We start from the raw sequence: 15,441 nt of genomic DNA on the forward strand, positions 1-15,441 counted from the left end.
AGAAGTCCATCCGAAAGAAGTAGAATCAATAATTACAAAAATAAAACGCAGTAAAGCAGCTGGAATAGATGGCATAACAGTGGAGCTGCTTAAATATGCTGGGAAAAAAACCTAGATCCTGGACCACTACAATACAGCAAGCATAATTCTTATTCATGTTCATTCATATGAAAGGTAGCAAAAAGGATATCAAAAACTAAACATCAATAGGTCTACTGCCAATCAGATACAAGATATTTACAAGGATCATAAAGAACAAGTTAACAAATGCATTAGATACTGCACAGCCAAGAGAGCAAACTGGCTTCAGAAGTGGATTCATTACCCTGAATCATATCCATAAAGAATATGAAATACCGCTAACATTAACCTTTGTAGATTTCGAAAAAGATTTCGATTCTGTAAATCCCAAGGCAGTAATAAAAGTTTTGAACAACCAAGGTATTGATTAACCGTACATAGAGACTTTAGCAAATATATACCGACAAGCAAAAGCTAAGGTAAAAATGTATGAAAATACTTCAAAATTTCCCACTAACAGAGGCGTTCGCCAAGGAGACACAATATCACCAGAACTTTTCACTGCAATTCTAGAAAATATATTCAGCAAAAAGAACTGTTTTTGCAGACGACATCGTTCTGATCGCTAATAATCCCGCAGAACTACAAAAACTTATATACGACCTAAATGTAGCTAGCAATGAAGTTGGCCGAAAAGTGAACTTGACAAAAACTAAAACTGTAGAATGAGCTAGTGGATGTCCAAGATGTAATAATAAACAACACTGCACTTGAGACAGTAGACGAGTATACCTGGGACAATTAATGCATAAATCTGGCTCCATACTACCAGAAATCAAAAGAAGAATGAAAATAACTTATACATCTTTTGGTAAAAATGCAGTTATATTCAAATCCAGGATGCCACTCTACCTAAACCAAAAAGCATTCGATCAGTGTATACTACCAATCATGACATACGGCTGCGAAACTTACACACAAAAGAAAAAAATAATAGCGAAACTAAAAGTCACTCAAAGGTCAATGAAGCGATACATCCAAAGAATAGAGTAAATCAGACAGAAAACCATGGTCACCATGATTACATCAATCCACAGAATTATATCTATAAAAATTACAGTAGGCCGGACACTTAGCGAGAAGAACTGACAATAAATGATTCACTATTTCACTGTGACATCCAAGAGGTATCAAGAGACCAAGAAGAAGTCCAAATTTTAGATGGGACTATGACATAACGAACAAGCCGGTACAACATGGCATAGACGACTGCAGGCTGTAGTTGATAATGACGGATGAACTACAAAATATTAGCAATCATTTTTCAATGTGTAGAGTTTGTTTTCTTTATTAATTTTCTTGTTTGCATCATTTTAGCTGTGTCATCAAAATCATACATAAAATAATTAAATATTTATTGTTATTTATGTTTGGTATATTTGAAACTATTTTAAGTAGTATTGTAATTTCAGTATGTAATTTTTTTCTAATAAATATTGAGCCACTGACACAAGCTAGTTTTATTAAGTAGCTACTGCATAATTTGCCAATTTCCACTACGAATAAAGCAAAATACAAGAAGCAATATTAAAAGTGTTGTAACGTTCGTATTTTTTTATTGTACTAGCAAACGAGATCTAAAGATTAATATTTTATTTTAAAAAATACATAATCGACAAATATCTAATTTTTCTAGAATTATTATAAGGATAGCCCCTAGGAAAAAGCGTATTTTTTCGTTTATGAGATTTTTATGGTAAACCAAGTAGCTGGACCATCTGTTTTCAATAAAATTTGATAGGAGAATGATACGGCTGTCCACCACTACGTTGTAACATCTTGCAAACATTTTCCAAATGGACATTTTCATTCAAACTTTCTGAACTTCTCCCTATATAGTATGTTTTTAGATATATACAGGATCTGTCTCAATATACGATTTCCGATAAATATAAATCATTTCAACTATTACTGCTTTTTGTGATATTTACAAAAGAAGAACAAATAATTTATATTATTGTATACTTATTAATTTCTTCCATTTTAACTGTAAAATATTAATAAATAATATTTCCTGAGTTAGTCTCTAGATAATCGTAGTTGCACAGCTGGAAAATACTATAGAAATTACATCTTAACTTATAGATACTTTTCCACCCTTGTGTATGATCCTGTCATTTAATTAGTGAAAAATAATAGTAAACAAACTTCAAACAATATTTAATTAAATTTTTTATTGGACTTAAAGTTGAAAAATGACACTAGAAGAATATTCTTAATTCATATAGACGTTTTTTTTTAAAACCCTTTCAATATATACATTTAAGATACATTTAACTCAAGTACCATTTGAATATACTCTCAAATACTTGAGTATAATATTAAATGTCAAACTTATAAGACAGCTAAAGTGCGGTAATTTTTTTAATAGACGTATGCAATCAATCACTAATTACTAAATAGATTGATTTATTGTGTACACCTGTTGGGATTGTTACGCAACCATTGTATCACGCTTCTACCGTACTGAACTCTTAAAATCAGACCTGTTGCTTATTTTTCGCTTATGTAAAGATTAACAAATTAAAAAATAAGTTGGCGATATAAATCGGAGATTCTGAAGGGCGAACATAATCCTTGTTTTCCGCAGTGACTAAGTTGTGGTAAAATAGATGAACAAAAGTGGAAATATGGAGATAAGACCGATGTGGAAGTAATTATAGATATGTCAACCAACATAAAAAAAGGAATATTCTAATATCAATGATATTTATCAAAATTATGGACAGCAAATGACACGAGCTCTAACAGTATGTCATGTATTTACTGGCAATGATTATAACCCTGCATTTTATAGAAAAGGAAAGAAGAGACCATTTGATATTTTGAAGAAAAACGAGAGATACCAGGTAGCCTTCCTGGATCTTTTAAGAATCCCTTCATCTGAAATGAATACTTCAAACCCAACATTTAAAGTCATTGAATAATTTATTTGTAAAGTTTATTCCTTAAAAAGCAAAGACGTCAACATGGGGCGAGTTGAGCTCTTCGAGAAGGCTTTTGGAAACAAAAATCACGATGAAATGGTAATAAAAGCTCAGTTAAGAGGTCTCGATGCATCAAGTATCCCTCCATCTAAAGAAGAGCTATTGCAACAAATTAAAAGAACAATTTATATATGCAGTGAGTGGTGCAATGCACATTTAAGATCTGAATCAAATTTAAAAGATGAAAATCCAATTTAAAACCTGAAAATTGTGGTTGGACACTGATGGAAGAAAAATATTACCACCATTGGTTTGATGGCTCTCAGTGTCCTACATTGGATGATATATTATCAAATGTATCAGGTAATAATATTTTATGCTTGTTATTTATATTTGAAATATAGTACTTGTAAAAAATCATAATCTATTATTATTTTAGATACGGAAAGTCAAAATGAAGAGAACGATGAGGACATTATTAGTTTAAGTGATGAAGAGTTAAATAATAGTTCTGATGAAGAATGCCAAAAAAAACTTAATAAATAAATAATATAATTAACTTAATTAAATATTAATATAAATTATTTAATTATTTTTTATTGTATACATATGTTTATATTATATATTATATTTATATTATTTTTACAAATTTTTTTAATAATCATACAAAATATAATATAAAATATCAAATACTTACTTAAATACCAGTAATCCTTGTTATACGCATAATTCTCAATAACGCCATCTAATAAATGCGAATTGTTGCATTTTACGCGAAAAATAACTGATTTTTTCATGGGGCGCTCCCGCACCATTTGATTTGTCCGCCAATAGTATTAAACATTAAATAATTATCTAAAAAATGAACTTTGTACTTAGTCCGACGGTTATTAATAAAATTTAAGTTTTGCGTAATATCTGAAATTTATATAGATTAAATAAATAAAACAATTACCATTTTTTGTCGGACTGCAATTAGGGTACATTATATTTGTCGGACAGATATTCCATTTAGTATGTAAATCTTTCACAAATCTAATTTTTTTTTGTCCGACAGTTATTAATAAATTTCCACAGACTCGTGGAAAAGCCGATTTTCACTGTCGGACGGAAAAATCGGCGAGTACATTTTGTCGGACAATGTAAAAATAGTATTTTTCACGTTATTTTTGAACGATACAGAGAAAATCTGCTTGTTATTACTAAATTTTTTGAAGTTGTTTTTTTGGCATGTTTAGTTTGGTGGACTCCCTTATGGAACCAAAATTTTTGTCGGACAAGATTTTTTTCGGATATTTTACGAAGTCGACTTTTGTATTCATTAAACAGCAATACGTTATTAATAAATTTGATACATCACTTCAAAATGATCACTTTTGGATAAGCTGGATATGCCAAGAGATATTTGGGGGTCGAGGTCTTATGAAGCTATCCTGAAAATTGTAGCCTGTTATGTATAAGTGATACAGTATGTCGCCTGGCACCTAGACTAAAAATAATTCAGAAACTTATAAAAGCCCGACTTATGTCCTTTCTCGTTGAAAACAACATTTTATCACAAAGTGAGTTCGGCTTTTTATCTAATAAATGTACCAGCGATGCTATGTTTTCTGTACTACATGAGGTCTATCAAGCACTAAACAATAATCTTTATACTGCCACTGTTTTTTGTGACTATGCCAAAGCTTTTCGTTGTGTAAATCACGACATTTTGATAAAAAAACTGAATTTCTACGGAATTCGAGGTATTTCTTTGCACTGGTTCCAATCTTACTTGAGGAATAGGAAACGACTAGTTAGAGCAAATGAGACTGACTCCTATTCAAAAAAAGCATTGTATTTGGAATACCACATCGTTCAATATTGGATGCTCTACTTTTCCTTATCTTTATAAATGATGATACCAATATCACCTGGAGGAACTCGAATATTGTAACTCTTCGTGCAACAATAACTTCTAATCTACTTAAAATAAAAACCTGGTCCGACTCCAATTTACTTTTTTTTAACGTGGATAAGACAGTAGCATTATCCTATAAAGGAGCTCTTCAACCCTTGCTTCTTAAAACAGCCAGATCAGTATCGTTGATTGTATAAAATTTCTTGGTATTTTTATAGACAGCAATCTTAAATCGTCCCTTCATTTCGATTTGATAAGTAAGAAACTAGCCTCAGCCTGCCATGCAGTAAGATCTGTTTCGATTTAAATCAATTTAGCATCTTCCAAAGTAACATATTTTTCTTTGTTCGAGTTTCGTCTTCGATATTGTCCTTTTTTGGAGTTCTAGTACAGCTGCCCAATCTGATTTTATTTTTAAATTACAAAAAAGATCAATACGGTATCTTTTTGGCCTCATTAGATTAACACATTGCAGAAGGTATAATCACGGGATTTTAACTCTTCCATCTTTATATATTTTAGAAACTGTTTGCTTAATTCGTAAACAACTACATGTTTTTTAAGCAAGACCTAATCATGACTACTCCACCAGAAACTCAACCTTTGATGTAGATTTACCGATCCTGTCCGCCAGTTAGTAACGAAGTCTATAATATATTCGGCAAAAAATTTATACAACCATCTCCCTTAAAAATCTACAACTTCTTTCGTTAAGTTCCGTAAAATGACAAAAGCTTATCTATATAAAAGACCATATTATTTAGTGGAAGAGTTTCTTAATGAATAAATAAGAAATTACAGTACGTTTATGTACAAGTAACCAAAGTATTTTTGTGTATATTTGGGTATCACATGCAGCAAATTAAACTTATTATTTCGTAAGCAGTTTGCAATTTATTTAAATTTTGCAATACATTTTCTACATATTTAATTATCTTTTATTTTGTCATATTGGCGATTTATGTGATTTCAGTAAATTTTAAACTGTTATTGTTATTTTTCTGACTTTTTGTAGGCTTTGTCCATAAAATTGTAGAATTTTCAGTGACAATAAAGCATATTTCTATTCTGTTCTATTCTAAGTGACAAGAAAAGGTAAATAAGATATAAAATAGTAGGGCATGGATGAAAAAATAACGAAATAAAACACAGACACAAGTAACCTAGAAAAGCCGCAACAAATAAATAGTAAATACATATAAGATAATCTGAATATGATTATATGAATAAAAGCAAAAAATACGTACAATCTAGCAGAGAGAATATGTTTAGTAAAGTAACAAAACTGTCATGGAGAACAAGTCGAAATTAAAAAAAATATCAAGCATAAAGTTGCTATTAACAATAATCTTATTAAAAAAGATAGATGAGAAAATAATTAAAAAATATAGCCAAAGAAGAAAAAATAATGGAAAATCGCTCCAAGTTAAATTAGATAAGCTAATGATTGATCCAGAAGTATGGAAATGAGATAAAGCAAACAAATAATTAGATAAACAAAAAACTACTACAAAAGTGTCTGACGGATGAATCCGGGGACAAAAAACCCAACAATGGAAGAAAATTAGAATTAAAAAAATGAAAATAGCCAGCCAATAGCGTTTGAGAAAGAGAAAGAAAGAGAGAGAGGAGAAAAACATCGAAAAATATTAACTAATCACAAATACAAACTTAAAGATAAAAATCTATATGAACAAGGCGCCTTACCAAGCCTTCTAGAAATAAAGAATGATTATAATATACAAATTTTATTGTTGCAGCAAATTCTGTATCGTTTATAACTGTGGTACTCTTGTAGCTAGATATCTGGATATCCATAGCTGGATTCTTTTGGACAGTTTTTTTTGGACACTCCTTTACTTATGTAGTAGTTCAGTAGATCCGGAAATTTTCTACGTTGTTGTCGGTCATTGCTTTGAAAAGATTACGACCTTTTGTTGTTATGAGTCTTGAGTCATAGTGTGTATGTTTCGCATTCTAGTCTCCTCGGCTATGAATCTACTACCAAGTAATTGGAAGAATGCTTTGAATTTATCTGTGGAGATTATATAATGAGGTAGGCTGTAGAATGCCGATATGTTAAAGTGCCATTGTCGGTCATTGCTTTGAAAAGATTACGACTTTTTGTTGTTATAAGTCTTAAGCCATAGTGTGTATGTTTCGCATTATAGTCTCCCCGGCTATGAATCTACTACCAAGTAATTGGAAGAAGGCTTTGAATTTAGCTGTGGAGATTATATAATGAGGTAGGCTTCTTCTTAGAGTGCCATATTCCTACGGAACGTCGGCGACTACCATGCTTATAATATTGTTATACTGATCTCGGTCTTGCGCTACGTGCAGATTCCTCAACCAAGAGAGTTTCTTCCGTCCTATCCATTTCTTTCCTTCGATTTTACCGTTGAGAATTAGTCGAAGGAACTCATATCTTGGTCCTCTGATTATATGTCCAAGATATTCTAGTTTACGCCTCTTAATAATATTTAATAGAGTTCGTTGATGTCCCATTCTTCGAAGAACTTCTTCGTTTCTGGTTCTGCTAGTCCATGGAATTTTTAGTATCCTTCGATACAACCACATCTCAAACGCCTCGATTTTATTCATAATATCGGCGTTTAAAGTTCAAGTTTCACATCCATACAAAAGTACAGACCACACGTAACATCTTGTAAACTTTTCACGGATTTCCAAATTTAATGAGTTATTGGATAATAGAGGCTTGAATTTTTGAAATGAGTTTCTTGCCTGTTCAATTCTACATCGAATTTCAAAGGATGGATCCAGATTTTGGGTAATGCAACATCCAAGATATTTGAATTTTTGAACTCTCTGCAGCGGTTATTGGTTTAATATCAGTTGGGTTGCGCCGATATCCACTTTACTGGTCACTATGTATTTAGTTTTATCGATATTTATCGACAGTCCCCAATTTGTGCATTCCATGTCAACTCTATTGATTAGCTCCTGCAGATCGTCGATGTTTTCAGCTAGAATCACAGTATCGTCGGCGTACCGTATATTGTTAATTATTTCTCCTCCTATGATAATTCCTTTTTGATCTTTTAAAGTTTCCCTAAATAGATTCTCAGAATACACGTTAAAGAGGGTGGGAGACAGTACACAGCCCTGTCTTACGCCTCGTTCAATACTGATTGGCTTTGATTCTCTGTTGTTGGTATTAATAATGGCTGTTTCGTTCCAGTAAAGTTTGGCAATCAGTTTGATGTCTTTCTCATCTAGTTGGATGCTCTGCAAGGCGGTAATTAGTCTGGTATGCTGAACGCGATCAAATGCCTTTTCGAAATCAATGAAGCACATATATACGGGTTTTCTTACCTCCCAACATCGTTGAAGGAGTGTTTGCATAGAAAATAGTGCTTCTCTAGTTCCAAGGCATCTCCGGAACCCGAACTGCTCTTGACTAATTATTTCTTCGCACTTGTTGTTAATTCGGTTTAGAAGAATATGCAACAGTATTTTAACGGCATGGCTCATTAAACTAATGAGTCTACAATCGCTACATTTCTTAACGTTTGGTTTCTTAGGTAGAGGAATAAAGATCGATTTTAACCAGTCCGATGGAATTTCACTGGTATCATATATTTGATTGAAAAGTACAGTGAGTTCTTTTATATTGTCATTTGAGAGTATTGAGAGTAATTTTAGCCATTCGCTGTATATTTTATCTGGTCCACTGGCTTTGTTGTTTTTGGCTTGGTGTATGGCTTTTTCCACTTCAGCTTTTAAGATTGATGGTCCTGTATTTGCACCTGAGGTAGACTGTAGAATGCAAATATGTAAATGTGCCATGACGTTGCATTTACTTGAACGATTACTGCTTGAATTTTTTCTGTAGCATATTTTGATAATTCTTGATGTGATATAGAGCTGAGAATAATTACTGCTGAGCCACCATGAGCTGTACCATGGTGGTGAGGCGTGCTGTAGTATAGAGCGGAATATTGAACTTAAATCGGTAAAGTGGATTTCTGAAATAAATATCGATTTTTTTCAGGTTTAAGAAAGTAATTTCTTCCTGCTTATAGCAGGCAGTTAGCGTTCCATGTGGCAATTCTAAGTATGTTTAAGAATTTCTTTGATTAACGACTTGTGTTAATAAGTTTAATATTATACCTTTTTGACTCATGAGTGCGAGAACATGTTTTTAAACTCGTTAAGAAATCTTATTATTTGTTGTTCTATATTAGTTATAGGTTCTAAATCATGGTTGGTTTAATGTGATGTTACGTTTGCATCTGTTCTTTGATGGTTTTGTAGAGTAGTGTTTAGCTGATTTGTATCATTACGTACATGTGGGTTGTTGAACGTTAGTCTGTGGTGCTGTTGTAGTAAATTGTTGTGGTTGTGGTGGAAGAGCGAATTCATTTTGTGGAATGTTTGGTATAGGAGTATTTGTCTGTTGCCAGTATATGTGGTTTGGTGCATGTTCGGATGTGTATTTCGAGGGGCGGATATTTTTGGGGAGTTGGGTACATGTTCCTGGATGTTTGTTAATAGTGGACCTGCAATTTCTGCTGATACTACAATAGGCACTGGTTGTTTGTGTTCCTAGTGTATGGATTGTTCATTGTAAACGACAAAATTTTGTTTTTACTTAAAAGATATATAACGACTTTTCAGTCTCAATGTTACCTCTAAGTACTTTTTTTATTATTTTCAAACACAGTTTGCCTAAAAGCCAAACTTAATTGTGTTGCTGTATTTGTTTGAGCAAGAACTTAAAGATGCATGCTTTAATTATATATCCTCGGAAAGCTTCATACTTTCTAATTTTTTTAAGGATATGGTGCACACCTTTGTATGCTTTTGTCCACCAAAACCATACATTTCATGCAGAATTTTAAATAAATAAACAAAAAGACCAGATTTGCTCGCCACATTTTCTGGGCGTCCAGACCTGGTCCTCGTATAGTTTTCAAATAAAAACCACATACGGTAGTCAGAAAAAAAGGAAAACATTTCCTGAATCGACTGATTGAATATAAAAATTTAAGAGAGAAATTTAATATGATAAAATCCATAATATATTAGTTTATGCTCACAGCCATAAGGCGTTGTGGTATAACCACCGCTGGATATTATTATTACTATTATATAAAGAATTGAAGCGTGAAAATAAAATACATAAAACATACCGTGCATTAACTGAAGAAGCATTTCCTACGTCGTCCATAGACGGCTTCCTGTAACAAAACACTAACTTTACTTCAAAATCATAGATAACTTTGCAAATGCAGTCTTTAATAGTAATAATAATAATAATATCAAGGATTCTCTATTTATTGCTCTGCTAGTTTAATATTGGTAATGTTTTAGATTCTACTGCTACAAATGTTTTTAAAATAATAAGATCATAGTAGGTATATGTTATGCATTATATATTGAATATCTGTCAGTCAAATTCTACTCGCTTAAGGTAGATTCCTACTATTTTTACTGTTTTATTTTGACTATATCAGTTCGATACTCGAACTCTTGACCAATTTTTCCATTGTTATCTTTTATGATATCATCCAGATACATTAATTTTGTTGACTCATCTTTTACATCTGCTAGAATAACAGTGAGCGCAGTATCATCTCTATTATAAAGAGTAATATATTAGTCATTGTTTATAACTACAGAACTTTGAACTAAAGACCAGAGAACTAAGGATTTTCCTGTAACATTCGTTGATACAGGTATCTAAAAAATTGCTTTTGATAAATTTGGTGATAACAATTTGTATTAAACAAAATATCTAAAAGATTAAATGTCATTTTTTACTTATAAACAATATATAAACAATGAAAGATGACTATTGATGATTTTAAGTACTAAAGATAAAGACCGGTAAACTATAAGCTAAAGTGACACAATTTTTCTGAAAAAGCACAAATCCGTTAAAATGAGGGTTTGTAAAGTTATTTTTTTGTTGCATAATTATTGCAAAAATAGCTTCAAAAGTAAATTATTTGAAAATGAATAATAACCTTTCTAGAAATGCACAAAAAAAATTGATTTTGCATGAAAATAAGGATTATGTCATCCACGTTTAACCCTTCGAGTCTGATGGGAGGTATGTATCCCAGTCATAAAATCATCAAGTCAGTTGGTCTAAATCTAAACCGTTTTGCATGATTGTGTTTGTGTAAGCGGCAACATTGCGAACCGTTTTCGCGCTGTATTTTCCCGTGACGTTGATCTGTGACACGTGTTTATGTAGTTTTGTTGATGATTACCACAGGGACAGTTGTGCTCTGTTACTGTTGTTGCGAATTCGTTTTTGTGAGTGGAGCTACCTACAAAAAAGGTAAATATATTCAATAAAACTAGTATTTTGTTTTATAGGTGAAATATGTCCCAACAGACATTTATGGTGGATTATATGTCTCCCAACAGTTTTGTTTTATTCTAGATGAGTAGAAAGATATTGACGCAGAAAGAGGTAGCAGCCATTTCTGCCAGCGATACAGAATCAGAAGTCAATCCTTTTGAGACTAGCGGCTCCAATGATGAAGACTACAATCCATCAGGATGCGAAGGAGAAGTAGAACGAGAGCGTCACGAAATAGATTCAGGTTCCGAGGACAATAAGATGGATAAAGAAAACCAGATGATAAGTGACGAAAGTGAAGAAGAAACCAGTAGTGACGAAAATAATGAAGAGTACCAAACAAGTATTTGGTTTCATAGCGATGGAACTTTTTTTCCACGTTTTTCGGTTCCATCAGAAAAAAAGTCGATTGTACTCGTCCGCATACCATGACCGAAATAGAAATATTTCTAAAATTCTTTTCCAGAAGCCTCATTTGACATATTGCACAATATTGCACATTGTACGAACTTAAGTTTAGATAAAATTAGAAAAAGATAATTCCTATCCATGAACATGAAATTATGATAGTATTGGGTGTCACACTAATCATTGCATTTAATCGAGTTCCATCTTTCAATGATCATTACCCACAAAATGATTCTATAGGAAATTTAGCAATAAAAAGGGCGATTTCTCGAGACCGCTGTAAACTGATCCTTGCCAAAATGTATTTTGATGATATTGTAAAGCCTGACAATGCGAGAAAACCATATTATATCGAGGATGTCGCTAATTGTCTAAAACTAACATTTCCAAAATATCGAACAGAGGTGGTTTTCAAAGCATTGATGAGTCAATGATACCTGAAGACGAACGTTGTTGTCAATCTAAACAAATTCTATTTAAAGTAATGCTTATCATCTACAATGCACCAAGTCACTCTTCTGCAACTGTAACTGGTTTTGACCCACTTCTAACAGTAGAATGTTTACCATCTAATACAACCAGCTTACTTCAACCGATGGATCAAAGAGTCATTAAAACGTTCAACGCTTATCACAGCAGACGATTATTGGCACACCTGCATGAAGTAAGTTATCAATAAAATAAAACATATAGATGCAGTGAAAATTATTGGAAAATCTTGGAAAAAATTTTACAAAAAAGGTTAAATGGCATCAAGAAAAAACTGTGTCCTTTTTTATCACTAACACTAAAGTGTAATTGAAGCCAAAGCCTAATGAAATTAGTAATGCGATTAAAGAAGTTGTTAATATCGCCATGCAAATAAATTTAGAAGTAGACAGTGATGACGTATTGGATTCCCACAATCAGGAGCTGATATAATTGATGAGCTCATAGAAATGCATGAGCAGGAGCAAGATATTGAAGAGCTTCATTGTTTAGATCCAGTTCAAAAAGAGGATCAAATGGCTGTTGGAGACTTGATTGAATTAAAGGCTTAAATTTAATTGAAAAGAGATTATAAATTATAGAAAATATAGAACGAAGAGCTTATTTCTTCTACAAAACAAAGATTAAAAAAATTATCCTGCTATGAAGAAATTTTGCTGGAGAAAAAAAAATTGAGTCGTCAAACTTTGTTAGATTTTATTAAGCCTTTTACATCAAAATAACTTCGATGTAGGATTTTATATTTGTATATTCTTCTTCTTGATGTACCTATCCGTTACGAATGTTGGCGATCATCATGGCAATCTTTATCTTAACTGCAGCAGTGCGGAAAAGCTGCACATATGTTGTATTGAATCAGATTCTGAGGTTCTTTAACCAAGATATTCTTCTTCTTCCTGGACCTTGTTTTCCAAACATTTTTCCTTGCAGGATGGCTTGAAAAAGAGCATATCTGGATTTATTTCGCATAATATGTTCGAAGAATTGTAACTTTCGAGATTTGATGGTGTACCTCTCGGTTCTTATTCATTCTTCTGAGGACCTTCTCAGTTGTGACTCGGTCACTCCACAGGATCTTAAGTATTCTCCAATATAGCAATATCTCAAATTCTTCCAGTTTCTGCACATATCTTCGTTCAAGTTCCACGATTCAAAACCATAAAAAAGGGCAGAGAAAACGTAGCATCGCAGCATTCTTACTTTTGTATCAAGAGAGATGTTGTTAAAAGAAAAATAAAGAAGTGTAAGTTTATGTATAGACAAAATAACAGCATTTGATTTAATCGAAAGGAAAATTATATGGGATAGCCTGAAAAAGAAACAAGTAAGCAAAGACCTGGCAGAAGCAACTAAAAGTATATATATATATATATATATATATATATATATATATATATATATATATATATATATATATATATATATATATATATAAACAATAAATGCAATCAGAACATAAAATATGCAATCGCAACTATTTAAAACAACCTTGCCTTTATTAGGCAAGGAACTAATTTAAGCTGAGTACTTTTTATACATGTAATAGATAAGATAGTGAAAGAATAAACCTTTAAAAAATACTGTATAGGATGGAATAGAATGCATATATAAATGCAAAGATATGCGTATTTGGCGTAGTATTATTCGCCGAAACAGGAATAAAACTGAAGCACAATTTAGAAAAATGGAACTCGGAAGAAAAAAAACACAATCTAAATGTAAATTAAGAGAAGACACAGATAATGAAAATAAAAATGAAAAAAGATACGGATGACCAAATTGAATTGGTTATGGATAAACAAAAAATAAAGCAAACAAATATATACAAATACCTGAGAACAGTAATAAATAACAGAGGAAGCATCGAGAACGATCTCAACACAAAACTAGAGAATACAGAAAAACTATTCCATGCTCTAAATAGAGGATTTATTAACAACAAAGAAATATAGGAAAACGAAGATGACAATATATGAAACAATATATAGGACAAAGCTGACATACGAGCAGAAAACTGGATCTTAAACAGAAGACACCCGAATAGGATACAAGCAGAAGAGATGAAATACATCAGAAGAATGATGGAATAAGAAGTACAGACAGACTCAAAAATCTAGAAATAAGAAACAGACTTACAATTAAACAGTTACTTAACACAATAAAGGAGAAAAAATTAGCATTGTTTGATCATATAACACGAATGGGCAATAACAGTGACAAGTGAAACGAGTATGGTAAGCTAAACCAATAGTAAAAACGAAAAAAAAAAAAATAAAAGAGTGGAATAGTGATATAGCAGATATATTACAAAATATGAGAAAATTTACCAAAAGCTAGAATTATCTAGGAATTAGCTAGGAATGATTATGTATGTATGTAAAATACAATCAATGAATCACTTCTCGAAGCACTTTTTCACTAAGAACGAAATAACACCAAAACATCACGCATCGGTGCTTCTACAGACGTGCTTAAATGTTGATCTCAGAATGTCGTTTGAATCCATGCAAATAAGAAGAAATTATTTGGTGTCTAATCAAAGCAGAATTGACAATGATCCATTAGTTGATGTTTTCGCTGCTATAAAAATGCTTGTTTGAGTCGAGCTATGTGCTAGCAAACAAATATGAGGGTACAATTAAGAAACAACGTTTCGATGTTGTTCTAATTCGCATATCTGGCCCTTCCGAAGAACTTTACCTCATCTATTTGAACGTGATTGATCCACGAGAGATTGTCGGCTCGTCCTTAAAGTATCTTAAAAAAAACAGACAGAAGACTTGTATAGAAATTTAAAAAATACAATTCTAGAGAAATATTCTGGATCAAAACTAAGAAACTTCTTTGTGTAATTCTGTTTCAAATTTCTACGTACTTCACATTAAACGACATAAAACAAACTTAAAGTAATAAGATACAGTCGAAAGTAACGAGAATTGGATCTTTAATTAGAAAAGAAAAAAAAACAAATAGTAATAAAAACGTTCGAGAGAGGCTTAATTCGAGTGGTAGTGTAAATGTGAGCATATAAAACTGCAACAAAGTCCACTTTTTAATTGGAAAGCTTTTTCAGGGACTGTTGCCATTAAATTGCGGGCTTTTCCATAGGCGTATCAAACCTTATCGTGTCTGGGCCATATCTTGAGGCTAAATCGATATAGAATATTACAACTAATGCTTAAAGGCAAAATAAAAGCTCAGAAAGTTGTTGAAATAAAATAGGTTTCTTAGCTAAAAAAGATTCGTGCATGGACAATTCTGATATGACACCTGAAGAATTTAGTGTTTAGAGAATTAAG

The 15,441-nt window shown here is 32.1% G+C and overlaps 1 protein-coding gene across 1 annotated transcript in view; it reads right to left on the bottom strand.

Moving 5' to 3' along the window:
• Window positions 1–3,908: 3,908 nt before the first annotated feature.
• LOC140451639 (uncharacterized) overlaps window positions 3,909–15,441 on the bottom strand; it is a 246,998-nt gene continuing 235,465 nt past the window's right edge. Inside the window, exons 3-5 of the mRNA XM_072545484.1 lie at window positions 10,065–10,112; window positions 8,733–8,850; window positions 3,909–3,926 (exon numbers count right to left, since the gene is read on the bottom strand). Coding sequence (XP_072401585.1) covers window positions 3,909–3,926; window positions 8,733–8,850; window positions 10,065–10,112 — 184 coding nt within the window. The remainder of the gene's footprint in view (window positions 3,927–8,732; window positions 8,851–10,064; window positions 10,113–15,441) is intronic.

This window comes from Diabrotica undecimpunctata, chromosome 10, assembly GCF_040954645.1.
Source record: "Diabrotica undecimpunctata isolate CICGRU chromosome 10, icDiaUnde3, whole genome shotgun sequence".
Taxonomy (NCBI): domain Eukaryota; kingdom Metazoa; phylum Arthropoda; class Insecta; order Coleoptera; family Chrysomelidae; genus Diabrotica; species Diabrotica undecimpunctata.